General features: G+C 40.2%; 1 protein-coding gene across 12 annotated transcripts in view; it reads left to right on the forward strand.

The window, feature by feature from the left end:
- LOC112583539 (histone H2B 1/2-like) overlaps window positions 1-15,331 on the forward strand; it is a 627,552-nt gene that overhangs the window by 21,747 nt on the left and 590,474 nt on the right. The window contains exon 2 of one of the 12 annotated variants that reach the window (XM_044939755.2): window positions 3,465-3,519. The exons of the other annotated variants lie outside the window; for them this stretch is intronic. Within the exon in view, the coding sequence (XP_044795690.2) occupies window positions 3,465-3,476 (12 nt within the window). The 3' untranslated portion in view covers window positions 3,477-3,519. Of the gene's footprint in view, window positions 1-3,464; window positions 3,520-15,331 lie in introns of those variants that run through there. 12 annotated transcript variants of the gene reach the window in all.

A 15,331-nucleotide genomic window follows, 5' to 3' on the forward strand; every position in this document is an offset into this window, starting at 1 on the left:
ATAACAAATACCAAAAAGCATAAATTAAAAATCTAGAGTAGAGTTTGGAATTTCAGATATACAATGTTATTTAAAAGAAGAAGAGAAAGAGACAGAGAAAAAGAAAAAGAAAAAATAAAAAAGGGTCACAGAAATTATATAAAAAAAGTATAGGTACAAAATTGATAACAAATACCAAAAAGCTAAAATTAAAAATCTAGAGTAGAGTTTGGAATTTCAAAAATACAATGTTAGAGAAAAGATGAAAAAAAAAAAAAAAAAAACCAAGGTCAAAAAAATTATAAAAATATATATATATGAAGTTTGCTTTAAAAAAAAAATAGGGTCTTCTCTCCCTTTTTTTTTGGCAAAGTAATTGGTTATAAAAGTGATAATTAAAGGAATAATAGAGGACTTAAAATTTTTTAAAAAAAATTTAAAAAAATTAAAAAAAAGGAAAGAAAGAATGATCGTAAAAATAGTAGAAATATATCTAGGACTTTCTTCTGTTTTGTTTTGAGTATTGTGGGTTCAGTTCATTTTTGGCTAGTTCCTTGGTCCAACGTATATTTCTCAAGATCTATAGGCCCCTTCCTATGTAGTTGGTACTAACCACAGGGTTTTAATCTATTGCCTGTAGCTTCCAAGGCATTTCCCTCTGTTTTAGCTTCTTCTGTTTGCTGGACTCTTCAGTGTCTGGTTTCCGCCCTGACACAAAGGGGACGGTGGAGGACACTTTTTTTTTTTTTTTTTTAGGCTCACTTGTTCAGTCGCGCTGTAGGGAGGTAGGGAGGGATGCTGCAAACAGATAACACTGGCGTGTGCTCGCAGTACCTCAGCCACACTGGGTCTGCCCCCCCCCGTTCATGGTGGGCGTGTAGCCTCCCTGCCCACGCTGCTCAGGCTCTAGGTTGCTCCACCAGGAACCATCCGTGGCCAGCCCTGGGCTGCCTGCACTTCCCAGGTGCAAGCTGCTCAGATTCAGGCACTCGGGTAGTCCTCAGAGGCGCAGACTCTCAGTTGGGCCTGCATTTTGTGCCCTTCCCAGATCCGAGCAGCTCAGGTGATGAGGTGTTTGGCGTGCACGATTGCTGTGACTTATCGCCTCCCCGCTGCTCGGTTATCTAGGTGTGCACTGGCGCACCTTCTCAGGCAGATGTTGACCGTCCAGACCCCCAAGAAGTTTTAGTCAGCAAAGAAGCCTGCTTACAGTTTTATAGATAATGTCTCTCTGGGGCTGCGATTGTCCCCTTCCGGCTCTGGCTGCCTGTCACCGGAGGGGGATGGTCTGCTGCCGGCTATCTCTGTTCAGTCCTTTGTTCCGTGCGCAGGCCTGCCGGTGTCTTAGGTTAGGGCTGGCTTTTCGCGTGGTAGATATCCCACAGTCTGGTTTGCTAGCCCAAATTATTTCACTCAGATAGCGCTCGGGGTATTCAGGCCAGATCCTTGTGATGCAGCCTGCGCTGTGCCTCCCTGCCCAGCCCCCGCTTGCTAATGGCGGATGCAGGTGTCTGTGCTGCTTCTCCGCTGGGGGAGTTACTGTAGGGCTCGCAATGTGCGGGTTTTAGTTGTTTGTTTATTTTTCCTCCCTGTTATGTTGCCCTCTGTGCTTCCAAGGCTCGGCACAAATTCGGCAGTGAGAAGGTTTCCTGGTGTTTGGAAACTTCTCTCTTTTTAAGACTCCCTTCCCGGGACGGAACTCTGTCCCTCCCTCTTTTGTTTCTTTTTTTGTCTTTTATATTTTTTCCTACCTCCTTTTGAAGACTTTGGTTGCTTTTCTGGGTGCCTGATGTCCTCTGCCGGCATTCAGAAGTTGTTTTGTGGAATTTACTTGGCGTTTAAATGTTCTTTTGATGAATTTGTGGGGCAGAAAGTGTTCTCCCCATCCTACTCTTCCGCCATCTTAGCTCCTCCCCCAGATTTTCATTTTAGTTGCACAGTATTATAATTAGTTAAAGCAATGATAATCTGAGTATTACATATTTTTTTATCAGGTCAGCTTCTTGATCATAGGAATTATCAATGGATCATGATTTTAACTTCAGGGGCTTTGAAAAATTTAATGGCTTTTCATTCCTTCTCTCTTCCATCTGAAATCACTCAAACCTAATGTGTTATACGGTAAAGAATTCTGAGCTTAAGGAATGAGATTTAAGTTTCAGTTTTGTTATTGATTGAGTCAATGATTTTGGCAAAATAATGAATGGTATTTTCTTCAATGAATAAAACAATGCAAGCCTATTGTAAAGATTAGATGGGAAAGCACATCTGAATGAAAATATCATTATATCTTGCTTAATGTAATAATTCATTATATATACATATTATACTCAGAATTGCTAGTATGGCAATGTGAGATAATCCTGTTTTTAATTTAAACCATATTGTTTAAATGTTGAGAAACTTCTCATTTTTTGAGTTCCAACTGTAATTAAGAATTGGAAGATTTCCCTTTGAGGGAATGCTTGTTTCTGGAGGGTACTGTGGCAGGCAGGAGACTACACTTTGATGTAATTCCTAGATGAATTGACAGAACTGTCATTACAGAAATGTTCATAAGTGCCCTGCTGTTGCTGCTAAGTAGCTTCAGTCGTGTCCAACTCTGTGCGACCCCATAGACGGCAGTCTACCAGGCTCCCCGTACCTGGGATTCTCCAGGCAAGAACACTGGAGTGGGTTGCCATTTCCTTCTCTAAGGCATGAAAGTGAAGTCGCTCAATCGTGTCCGACTCTTCACGACCCCATGGACTGCAGCCTACCAGGCTCCTCTGCCCATGGGACTTCCCAGGCAAGAGTACTGGAGTGGGGTGCCATTGCCATAAGTACCAAATGGTTCACACCTCCATGAAGTAGGTGGAGCATATGGAAAGGGCAGAGTTGTAGATGCTCAATATTTCTGAATGAAAATCGGGGATTCCATCCATCCATAATCCACATTCACTGTTAACACTTTAGGGCAGGATTTAGCTAAGCAGATTAGTAATAAAGTTGAATGTGAAAATAGAAGCCTTGTAACCTATTGTTAAGGAAATTTGTTTTCAAAGCTATTTGATAATCCTCTGGTCAGACTGATATAAGACTGTATGTTTTTATAAACAGAATATTTTATTTTCTCTTTATTCCTTAAATTATAGGAGTAACTTATCACATTATTGAAGCAGAATATTCAAATAACAGGACAGCATATAGAATAAAATGTATGCCATAGGCTGAATGTTTATGTCTCTTCAAAATTCATGTGTGGAAGCCTAACCCCTTATGTAACAGTGTTTGGAGATAAGGCCCTTGGGAGTTTAACAGGTCATAAGGGTGGAGCCCTCACATGTAGGATCAGTGACCTTATGAAGAAGGACTCTTGAGAAACCTATATGCAGGTCAGGAAGCAACAGTTAGAACTGGACATGGAACAACAGACTGGTTCCAAATAGGAAAAGGAGTACATCAAGGCTGTATATTGTCACCCTGCTTATTTAACTTATATGCAGAGTACCTCATGAGAAACACTGGGCTGGAAGAAGTACAAGCTGGAATCAAGATTGCTGGGAGAAATATCAATCACCTCAGATATGCAGATGACACCACCCTTATGGCAGAAAGTGAAGAGGAACTAAAAACAGCCTCTTGATGAAAGTGAGAGAGGAGAGTGAAAAAGTTGGCTTAAAGCTCAACTTTCAGAAAACTAAGATCATGGCATCTGGTCCCATCACTTCATGGCAAATAGATGGGGAAACAGTGGAAACAGTGTCAGACTTTATTTTGGGGGCTCCAAAATCACCACAGATGGTGACTGCAGCCATGAAATTAAAAGACGCTTACTCCTTGGAAGGAAAGTTATGACCAAAACTAGACAGCATATTCAAAAGCAGAGACATTACTTTGCCAACAAAGGTCCATCTAGTCAAGGCTATGGTTTTTCTAGCAGTCATGTATGGATGTGAGAGTTGGACTGTGAAGAAAGCTGAGCATGGAAGAATTGATGCTTTTGAACTGTGGTGTTGGAGAAGACTCTTGAGAGTCCCTTGGACTGCAAGGAGATCCAACCAGTCCATTCTAAAGGAGATCAGCCCTGGGTGTTCTTTGGAAGGACTGATGCTAAAGCTGAAACTCCAATACTTTGGCCACCTCATGCGAAGACCTGACTCATTGGAAAAGACTCGGATGCTGGGAGGGATTAGGGGCAGGAGGAGAAGAGGGCGACAGAGGATGAGATGGCTGGATGGCATCACCGGCATCGATTTCACATGTACATCATGTACATGTACATCATATTATTTGTAGACATTGGTACTTCCAAGTAAAGGAAGGCTGCTCTAAGGTTTCTTCCTATCCTCCTCATCTTCCCTCCTCTCTACTCAAAGGAAAGCAAATTGTCAAATCAGAGCATCCTTAAATTCATTGCTGATCTACACCATACCACCATACTTGCTATGTGAACTTTAGCATATTTCTTCAATTTTCCAATCTCACAGTTTACTCACCTTTGGAATCAAAGTGAGAATACTGTGCAAAGTTTTGTAAAGAATACATTAGGGAGGAGTTGTGGGTTGTTGGAAAATAAAAATAAAATACTGTACACATAACTGCTAGCATAATGCAGAAACAGTATGTTTCTATCTTTCCTTCTTTGTCTTAATCAGTTTTCTTTTCTTCCTTTGCTAATTACTATTGTGTTAAGGATGGATTAAAAAAAGAGAACAGATTGCTTTCTCCTTGAGAAAGATATTGTGTCTGTAGTGTTAAAAATTATCAGGGCAAAGTGAAGAGGGACATCTCTAACCTTTTAATTCATAGAAATTTAAAATTGGACAGATGCAAATAGAAGATCATTTAGTCTAATATTTCTCTCTCTCTCTTTTTCATTTCCTCTTCTGAGTAGTGTTGTTTAAATGAGATTTGACTGGAGCTGCTGGTGGGGAGGTGGTGTGTGTGGACAGAATAGAGTCTCACAGCTTAGCTTCTACTTTATTTGCTGAAGAATCTAAGGTCCCAAATTCTATATTAATCTGAAAGATGACCCATCTGGTCCAAACTCTCTCATCTGTCAGATGAGGAAAGTCCTGTAGACTTTTTATTTCAGTCAGTGATCACCAAAATTTAGGGCATTCAGCCTGCTTGGAAATTATCATTTTTGACCTTTCAAACTTGCATACCCCACACCTTGAAAAATCGCATCAATGATGCTGGATCTGCAGGTGTTCATGTTCATGTCCAGTTTCCAGGACAGCAGAGGGGAGCCAGTGACCTCTTCAGTGGTTTATCAAAGACCCCTCAATTTTATTCTGGCATTCATTTTATCTGCCACAGAAACCATTTATTGCTTCATCTTCCTGAGTAACGTGGACACTGTCACTTAATTAACTTACCATTTGAGTGCATGTTTAAAACTGTCAGGTGGGAAGTAAATTTAGTGCTGTCTTATGATTAATAAAATGTTAAAAGTCTTTTTTTGTGAGAGCCAAGTAGCTGGCACCTCAACAAAAACGGCTAGGTTTGTTGATTGTTATTTTGGTTACTGTAATTATGTGGACTGGCAGGAAAAACGCTGTATTTATTCGTGCTTTTTATATATTTGTTTTTAAGACAAGTCAGTATGTGTGTGTTGATGGTGTGTGCAGTTGATTAAACATAGGATTACATCATATCTTAACAGGTGAAATGAATTATTGTGCTCTTTATAGGACGGGGGAGCCTGGTGGGCTGCCATCTATGGGGTTGAACAAGTCAGACATGACTGAAGTGACTTAGCAGCAGCATAGGTATGCTTTGAAAAGAAATGCCTCAGGTCCTAGAATTGATAATTGTATATTTATTGAGTGATTATTTATGCTAAGTGCAGACCTAGGCTCATTTACTTATGTTGTTCCAACTAAACTTCCAAGAAATCTGGGAAATAAGCATTATTTTACCCATATTACAGATAAGGAAACAAAGCTCTGAGATGTTCAGTTGTTTGCACAAGGTCACATACCTAATATTGACTGAAATAATATCAAAATAGTTTTATGTCTAAAATCAGTACTTCTAAAAAATAAGTAAAATCAGTACTTCTTTTTATTCCACTGGGAAAATTGCTTTGATTAAACCCAGTGAAATTGTTATGCTTCAAATATACTTGAAGGCCTTGGTCATTGTTTATTTTTCCTCCTGCTTCATGCTCCACTCACAAAGGGATTTGGACTGGGGATTCCCAAGATCACTTCTGTGTTTGGTGATTTGCTAAAAAGAAACACAAGACTCAGCATATAGTTGCACACATGGCTAAGATATATTATAATGAAAGGATAAAAAAGCAAGATAAGCAAAGCTCATGGCTCATGGGCAGTCTGGAGAAAACCCGACACTTTCAAAACTCCTCTCCTAGTGGAGGCACGGTAGATGCGCTTAATTCCTCCAGCAATGAGTTGCGACAGTGTGTGAGTCTGGTCTACAGAAAAGCTCATTAAAGACTCAGCACTCAATGCTTTTTGGTAATAGTTACAAAGGTACTCTGATTAGCACGCACCAAAATTCCACAAGGACAGTAAGTGTTCCGCGTAACCACATTGTTTGCATAATTTAGGCACAGTGAGATGTTCTTATCCTTTAAAGAAAGTTTTACAACAGAGTAGGGAAATTTAACCAATCAAGCTTCCAGATGTTGGTTAGGGGCCATGTTTATAAGAAGGCCTTGTAAAGTATAGCAATCTCAGGGCTAGTATGTTAATTCTCACACAGGATTCGAATAATGTTATTGAATGACCCCAAATTAAGCTATTATGTCATTTGTAATTCTTGAAATTAAATCAAAAAAGGAGTAAGGCTCATGCCTTGGAGTGCTGAAAGGGACTTGAAACATGTGAGAAATATATCAAAATGTCATTCATTTAGAGATTTTATTCCTTCCTTTATGTATTTATTCTCAAAGTATTTACTGAACACTTACTGTGTTAGGTAAGTTCCCCACAGCAAAGGAAAAGGACAGTTCTCTTTCCAATCCCAAAGAAAGGCAATATCAAAGAATGTTCAAACTACCATGCAAATGCACTCATCTCACACACTAGCAAGGTAATGCTCAACATTCTCCAAGCCAGGCTTCAACAGTACATGACCCGTGAACTTCCAGATGTTCAAGCTGGATTTAGAAAAGGCAGAGGAACCAGAGATCAAATCGCCAACATCCGTTGGATCATTGAAAAAGCAACAGAGTTCCAAAATAATATCTACTTCCACTTTATTAACCTTATCAAAGCCTTTGACTGTGTGGATCACAGCAAACTGTGGAACATTCTTAAAGAGATGGGAATAGCAGACACCTGATCTGCCTGCTGAGAAATCTGTATGCAGGTCAAGAAGCAGCAGTTAGAACTGGACATGGAACAACAGACTGGTTCCAAATCAGGCAAGGAGTACATCAAGTCGGTATATTGTCACCTTGCTTATTTAACTTCCATGCAGAGTACATCATGTGAAATGCTGGGCTGGATGAAGCACAAACTGGAATCAAGATTGCTGGAAGAAATATCAATAACCTCAGATATGCAGATGCTACCACCCTTATGGCAGAAAGCAAAGAGGAACTAAAAAGCCTCCTGATGAAAGAGGAGAGTGAAAAAGTTGGCTTAAAGCTCAACATTCAGAAAACGAAGATCATGGCATCTGGTCCCATCACTTCATGGGAAATAGATGGGGAAACAGTGTCAGACTTTATTTTGGGGGGCTCCAAAATCACTGCAGATGGTGACTGCAGCCAAGAAATTAAAAGACGTTTGCTCCTTGGGAGAAAAGTTATGACAAACCTAGATAGCATAATCAAAAACAGAAACATTACTTGACCAACAAAGGTCTGTCTAGTCAAAGCTATGATTTTTCCAGGAGTCATGTATGGATGTGAGAGTTGGACTATACAGAAAGCTGAGTGCCAAAGCATTGATGCTTTTGAACTGTGGTGTTGGAGAAAACTCTTGAGAGTCCCTTGGACGGCAAGAAGATCCAACCAGTTCATCCTAAAGGAAATCAGTCCTGAATATTCATTGGAAGGACTGATGCTGAAGTTGAAACTCTAATACTTTGGCCACCTGATGCAAAGAACTGACTCATTGGAAAAAACCCTGATTCTACAAAGATGGAAGGTGGGAGGAGGAGACAGCAGTGGATGAGATGGTTGGATGGTATCACCGACTCGATGGACATGAGTTTGAGGAAAATCCGGGAGTTGGTGATGGACAAGGAGGCCTGGCATGCTGTAATCCATGGAGTTGCAAAGAGTCAGACACGACTGAGCAACTGAACTGAACTGTGTTAGGTGACATCAGAGAATAGTGATGAAGATCATAGGCTCTGTATCCAGATGCCTGGGTTTAAATTCTAGCACTGCCATTCATAAGTTACATGACCTTTGGCAAGTTTCTTAACTTTTCTGTGGTCGGGTTTTCTTATCTGTATCCTAGGTGCCACCTTGTAAGATTAGGGAAGGTAAGAAGCTGTCTGGTACTTGGTAACTAAAGAGAACAACATAGATGGTAGAGGCAAACAAGTATGGGATTATCTTAAAGAGTGATCGCTGCTTCAGTGGGTGAAATTTGACATGCTTTGAGAGCACATGGGAGAAACTGTGTACAGTTTGGAGGAAGGTCTTAGCTTAAGTGAAGGTCTTAGCTTAAGGCCTGTTTCATAGCAGGTCAAAGGAACATCACAGTTAGAAGGCATTGGGTAGAGAGATTGGTCTGTTTGAATAAAAAATAATAAGTGGTATGTCTGGAAGATAGATGAACTTGTAGAGACAAGCAGAGACCATATAGTGAAGAGTCTTACCAGTCCTGTTAGGAAATTTTTACTTGGCATGAGGATAATGAGACATCCTAGGAGAACCAGTGCCTTTTGGAAACAAGTCAGCATGACCCTCATAGAACTTTCTTCTAGAACTTTCTTACATAGTGCTTTCTTACTAAAGATTGCATTGGCAGCTTCTCTTTTCAAAAGACAGTCCTGACTCCTCTTTCTCTGCACTTCTCTCTGGGTAGAGGTCAGGAACATTCTGGGCTGAGTTGAGACAATTTTAGGGACTGCCAACAATAGATCAGATCAGTTTCAATCTGCCTCATCCTATGAGAAGTATGCATGTGAAAATAACAGAAGGACAGAATGGGGAAGTTTTATTTTATTCATGTCTAGCAAAGGAAGCCAAGGAAGCCACCTCTAAGCACTAATACATTAGTGCTCACTGAACTGAGGCAGAGTGCAGCCCTAGACTGAAGCCCAGTGGAAGGTCATTTCCATGTGTTATGGGAAGGTGCTCATTCTGCAGTTTCTTGGCTTCCTACATTTTTTGACTGATGGTTTATTCCTCCCAGTTATTAGTATCTCTTAAAACTTTATGTTATTTGCTTTTTCAATCTTTTTTTCACACACAAATGCATACAGGAAATGATTTATAATGAGAGCACCAGCTATAATAATGGGTCTGTCGTTGTTTGTGGGGTAAAGGGAAATGGAAATTAGTAATTTCCTGCTGCTTTTGCTGATTTTACTTTGGTAATAATGCCACTTTATGTGAGATACATGTTTCCATTTGGCTCTAAGTGAAAATATCATCTTAAGCTAATTTTATACAACATATAACCATTAAACTAAATTTTCTGATTGCTTTTTAGTGTGAGGCCACTGTAGTACTTCTTAGACAAAAGGGTTCTCAGCCAAACCCCCACATTTTACAGAGGTCCTTTATGTTTTTCTGTCTCTCACATTTATGGAGGGATATACAAGCACCTCTGTCACAAGCAGTTGGCATAGAGAAGCCTACTGTGCCAAGCATTTCATCTCATGTTCAGCACTGGCCAGCCAGGGTAAATCGTCTCCGTACCTTTTGCCCCATGTCTTTGAAATAAAAGGTAGTTGAGTAAATACAGTGAATGTTCGTGAGTTGGTCTGCTGCCGACAGTGCAGATGGACCTTGCTTCAAAGACTGGAGCGATGGAAGCACTTTAATAGATAAAAGGCAAATCAATTTAAGTGTCAGCTTTCCCTCTGTTTTCATGAACATGAAAGATCTTGCATAGTGAAGAAAGTTTCCCATACAAATGTCTGTATTCCGGTTGCTTATTCTAATGCGTGTTTCTCATGAATAGCACAGTTTTGGCAACCATTGCATATGGCATCTGAGGAACATTTTGTAGGTCTATACCTCGCTGCCTGATGTGGAAACCAATAGCTATAGAAGACTATTGAAATAAAGTAACGTTAACATTTAGTTCCTCAGTTGTACTAGCCGCATTTCAGGTGCTCATTCTGCACACATGGCTAGTGGCTAGGATACGGATGACGCACTTATGGGACAGTTCCATCATGGCAGTTGTGTTGAACCACACTTGCCTAGATGTAATGTGTATTTCAGTTCTTTATCAGTGCTGTATGCTGGCACCTGTATAGACACTGCATGCTAGAATCATTAATATGAATAGTTAGAATTAAGTATTTAATTTTCTTGTAAGTTTTAAATATCTAGGCATGTGTTATGTTGGCCTCCCTCTGTGCTTTTCCCCAGAGCCTCACAAATAGCAGCTGAGGTCCAGAGGCCCTTGTCCTTTCTTAAGATGACCTGTATATTAGGAATACTGATTTCTGTGGGTCTTTTGCTAATTGCACTATTCTGAAATCTTTGGCCATGTGTGAACTGGATCCACGATGACAGTGAGTGGAAACATAACCACTTGAAACTGTAATTTTGTTGTACAACTCACCTGATAAATAATTTCAATGCTACAGATAATCTTTCATTAAATATATGTTAGTAATCGGTGTGCTAAGACATTCTGGCATGGCTTGGTGAGATCCGTGTTATGTTAGTGCCTCTTGGGTTTGCTAATCATATTCCATATTGTGACCATTGAAGATGGCAGAATATAATTTCCACTTGACTTTGATTTTAGGGCGGTGAGTATTGCAGGAACTTAGAGATGGATTCCATTTTATTTCATGATTAATTCTCTCACTTTCTTTCCAACACCACGCAAACACACACACGAAATTGCACTTTTTCTGTAAAGGAAGAAAAGATATTTGGCTGTAGGAATGACTGACTGACAATGTCATGGTCTCTGCGGTGTGTCTGTCACGTGATCTTTAGCTTGCTTTAAATCCTATTGTATGGTTTTTACCCTAAGAGAACATCTCAGCATGCAAGTTTCATAGAGGGGTTTGTTTGGGGGAAATAATACCAACAAGTCTGAAATCTTTACATCAAGTGATGAATTTTTTCCCTTCCACTAAGACCATGAGGACCTATCAAATAGGAAAAATTTTTTGTTCTTGTTGTTTTGTTAGAGACCTAAACACCCTCCGTGTATTTAAGGAAACCTATAGAAAGACTCTGATGCCGGGAGGGATTGGGGGCAGGAGGAGAAGGGGATGACAGAGGATGAGATGGTTGGATGGCATCATCGACTCAATGGACATGGGTTTGGGTGAACTCCGGGAGTTGGTGATGGACAGGGAGGCCTGGCGTGCTGTGATTCATGGGGTCGCAAAGAGTCGGATGCGACTGAACTGAACTGATAGAATGTGATACTTCTTTAGATTTTTAAATCTTCCCCTGCAAGTATACTTAATTTTTTTTTCCAAAATGAAAGGGAAGAATTAAAACTCTTTTAATTTTTAGTAAAAATAAAGATGTTCAGCTTTTCAAAAGAACCATGGAAAGGACTAGAAGCAAAGGTGGTCAATATTTTAGGGGAAATTGCATTACATTGTTTACATTTATAACACAGGCTTTTGGTTTTGTTTATGGAACATTTCCATACAAGGCTCATTGATTCTCAGACTGCTGAATCACAAAGCAGCTTCTTCTATTAGAAGCACAGTTATTTAACTTACTACTGATTACCTCATAAGTACATAATTTCTCAGTCACAGTCTCTGGTATATATTTCTTTCTCTTCAGGTCATCTTTAATGGGGCAGAAAAGCTCTTCCCATAACTTGCCCATCAATGTGGCGATATTTTGATGTCATTTGTCCCTGTTTATCATCTCTGTTAGGAGGCTTCTTTTCTAAGAGAGAAGAGGTATTTGTTGTGCCAGTTCAAATCATCTCTGGGCCAACATTCTCTTAATTTTTAAAATTTGGAAAAACAGAATTAGAACTGCCATAGCATTTGTTTTGGTGTTGAAGTGGGGATGGGATAGGAGACTACTAGCAAATTGCTTTGTAAGTGCTTAATGATAACACTAATAAAAATTTTAACAATATTGCAAACACTCATTAACTAGACAGGGCAATGCTTCTGTAAAACTATGATTCATCTCCTTGTTCTGAAATGATTCACGATGGCAATGATTTTGGGTGAATTGTCCATTGTGATACAAATTTTGGATCCATGACTTCATTAATTTTAAGTTTCTATGTAGATTGTCTGGCATCATTACACTAATTTGCGTAGACTGAAGAACACCTTCAAAAGTTTGCTTGCATTTCCTCTAATGTGGCAGGTAGGTCATTCTCTGTCCCAATGGAAAAGATGAATCCACTGCAATGGCAGAAAGCCCTGGAGTGGCTAAGGTACCATTTGGGGGTAGAAGGCAATGGCACCCCACTCCAGTACTCTTGCCTTGAAAATCCCATGGACGGAGGAGCTTGGTGGGCTGCAGTCCATGGGGTCACTAAGAGTCAGACACGACTGAGAGACTTCACTTTCACCTTTCACTTTCCTGCATTGGAGAAGGAAATGGCAACCCACTCCGGTGTTCTTGCCTGGAGAATCCCAGGGACGGGGAGCCTGGTGGGCTGCCGTCTATGGGGTCACACAGAGTCGGACACAACTGAGGCAACTTAGCAGCAGCAGCAGGATATTTTTTGGAGAAGGCAATGGCACCCCACTGCAGTACTCTTGCCTGGCAAATCCCATGGATGGAAGAGCCTGGTAGACTGCAGTCCATGGGGTCGCTAAGAGTCAGACACAACTGAGAGACTTCACTTTGACTTTCCACTTTCATGCGTTGGAGAAGGAAATGGCAACCCACTCCAGTGTTCTTGCCTGGAGAATCCCAGGACAGCAGAGCCTGGTGGGCTGCTGTCTATGGGGTCGCACAGAGTTGGACACGACTGAGGCAGCTTAGCAGCAGGATATGAAGGCTTTGGACATGAAGGCTAGGCTCTGAATGATGAGGGGATTGAGATGTTCCAACTCTACTTTCAGAGGAAATTGTTAGGGAGAACATTAGCTTTGAAACCAGGGGAATCTAAGTTTCAGTCTCAGCTCTGTCATTCAGGAGCCTGTGGATTATTAGAGCACACAGCATGTGTAAGATAGCGATTGGTGGTGGTGATGGTGAGGGTGGTTGTAATTATAGTGTGATGTGCTGTGCTTAGTCACTTCAGTTGTGTCCAACTCTTTGTAACCCAGTGGACTATAGCTCGCCAGGCTCCTCTGTCCATGAGATTATCCAGGCAAGAATACTAGAGTGGGTTGCCATGCCTCTTCCAGGGGATTTTTCTGACCCAGGGATTGAACTCACGTCTCTTATGTCTCCTGTATTGGCAGGTGGGTTCATTAAGACTAGCACCACCTGTGAAGCCCATTATTTCTGGCACCATCTTCTCTTCCATAATATGCTGTATCCCTTCTGACTTAATCTTTTAAACTTTTTACTTCCTTATTGGAGGACAGTAACATCTACTCGATAGGGTCAAATTAAAGTGAGAATTGAAATTTGGAACCTAGTAGGGGACAGTCAGTGGCTGGAGGGCATTGCACTAGATTCAGCTGTGTGCTTCTGCTCACTGTCAGTTCTTGACTCCAGCCTGTACTTGTGAGCATCTCCTCCCCTAAACTTCCTGATATGTATACACGTATATCCATGTGTTGTTCAGCTACAGCCTATGGAGACTTTGTGAAAAGGACATTCTTGATAACATATGAATTCAAAATCCCCTGGAGGAGGCATGGCAACCCACTCTAGATCAAAGAATCCATTGACTGATTCTGCAAAACCGTTATTCCTTTTTATAATTCCGTTGGGATGTGGTAAGTAAAGGCTAGAATTTGAAATATGAAAGAGAAGAGCTAAACACCTTAACTCTTCAAAATTCGTAAGTGAAACACAAAGACAGAGTGTTTCATTGTTATCAATTATTCATTGATTCTTAAAAGTAATAATAAACATCCTCGAGGCTGCTGTGCAGCATGAGCTCAGGGCTAGGGCAGTGGCAACATAAAGACGTAATAAATAGAATTGATACTCAATTCTATGTAACTATAGATTCTATGTAACTAATAAAACAATGTAAAAAATATGTAACTAATAAAACAAACTACATAACTGAGCAGAAAAGATGCCTTTTAAAAGGGACTAAAATTGTCTCCTTTGGGTTTGAAAAAGTGTATTTCTCCCCATGGAAATTGTTGTGAACCAAAATAGCACATACTAATAGTTATCATTTACAGAGGACCCACTATGTAATGATGCTTTTTATTTCTAATCCCTATGGCAACCTTGCAAAGCAGATTTCATTATCCCTATGTTCCTGATGAGGAAATTGAGCTTGGGAAGGGTCATATACTTGTCTGAGGAAAATTTTACAAAGCTACTAGGAAAACAATTATGTTTGGAATGTCTCAGATGTCACTCTTACTAGATCCTTTGTCATTCTATCCATAATGACATAGTAATATATCCTCTTATTAATCAAGTAATGCAGATGATATTCAGGTACTTAAGTATTTATCTTTCAAGAACCAGAAAAGAATGATTATGGATTCTTATATGTGGTGTTATGGATTAGGATGTGTGGTTCTTGATGTTTGTGCTGGGCACTGTGGCAGGCATTGAAATGAAAAAATAAAACACATTTCATTACCTTCCAGGATTCACAATCTAGGGCAAAGATGCCAGACAGTGGGTCCAAAGACAGTTCTTCTCCCTTCTGGTTCCAATAGTAGACAGAGCTTGAATGCAGGTCAAGTAAGCTTCTCAACAGTTCTCTCTCAATATTGATTCCAGGCAACCTCTAACCATTGATTAAAATTAGCATACAACAGAAACAAAACGAGCTTGTCACTCTTCTCTTAGAGAATACGTATAATTGGTCACTTGCAACATACTGTGACAGGCTTAGTGAAGAGCTGTGAATAGTTGTGTCTCTAGAACTGTGGGTCACTATGGATTCCCAAAGGACAGGATGATCACTTCTCACTCTAGACATTGGGAGAGAGCAAACAGAGAAAGCTTCACACAGATTATCTTCAGGGATGGTAGAGTTATCACAAGGAATGAGATGAGTGATTTAGGCAGTGGTCAAAGAATGGAGGGATTTATAGATTACTCTAAGGGGTTTTGATTCTATCTTGTAAGTAAAGGGTTTTCTAGAAGATTTTATAAAAG

Source organism: Bubalus bubalis, chromosome 3 (assembly GCF_019923935.1).
Source record: "Bubalus bubalis isolate 160015118507 breed Murrah chromosome 3, NDDB_SH_1, whole genome shotgun sequence".
Taxonomy (NCBI): domain Eukaryota; kingdom Metazoa; phylum Chordata; class Mammalia; order Artiodactyla; family Bovidae; genus Bubalus; species Bubalus bubalis.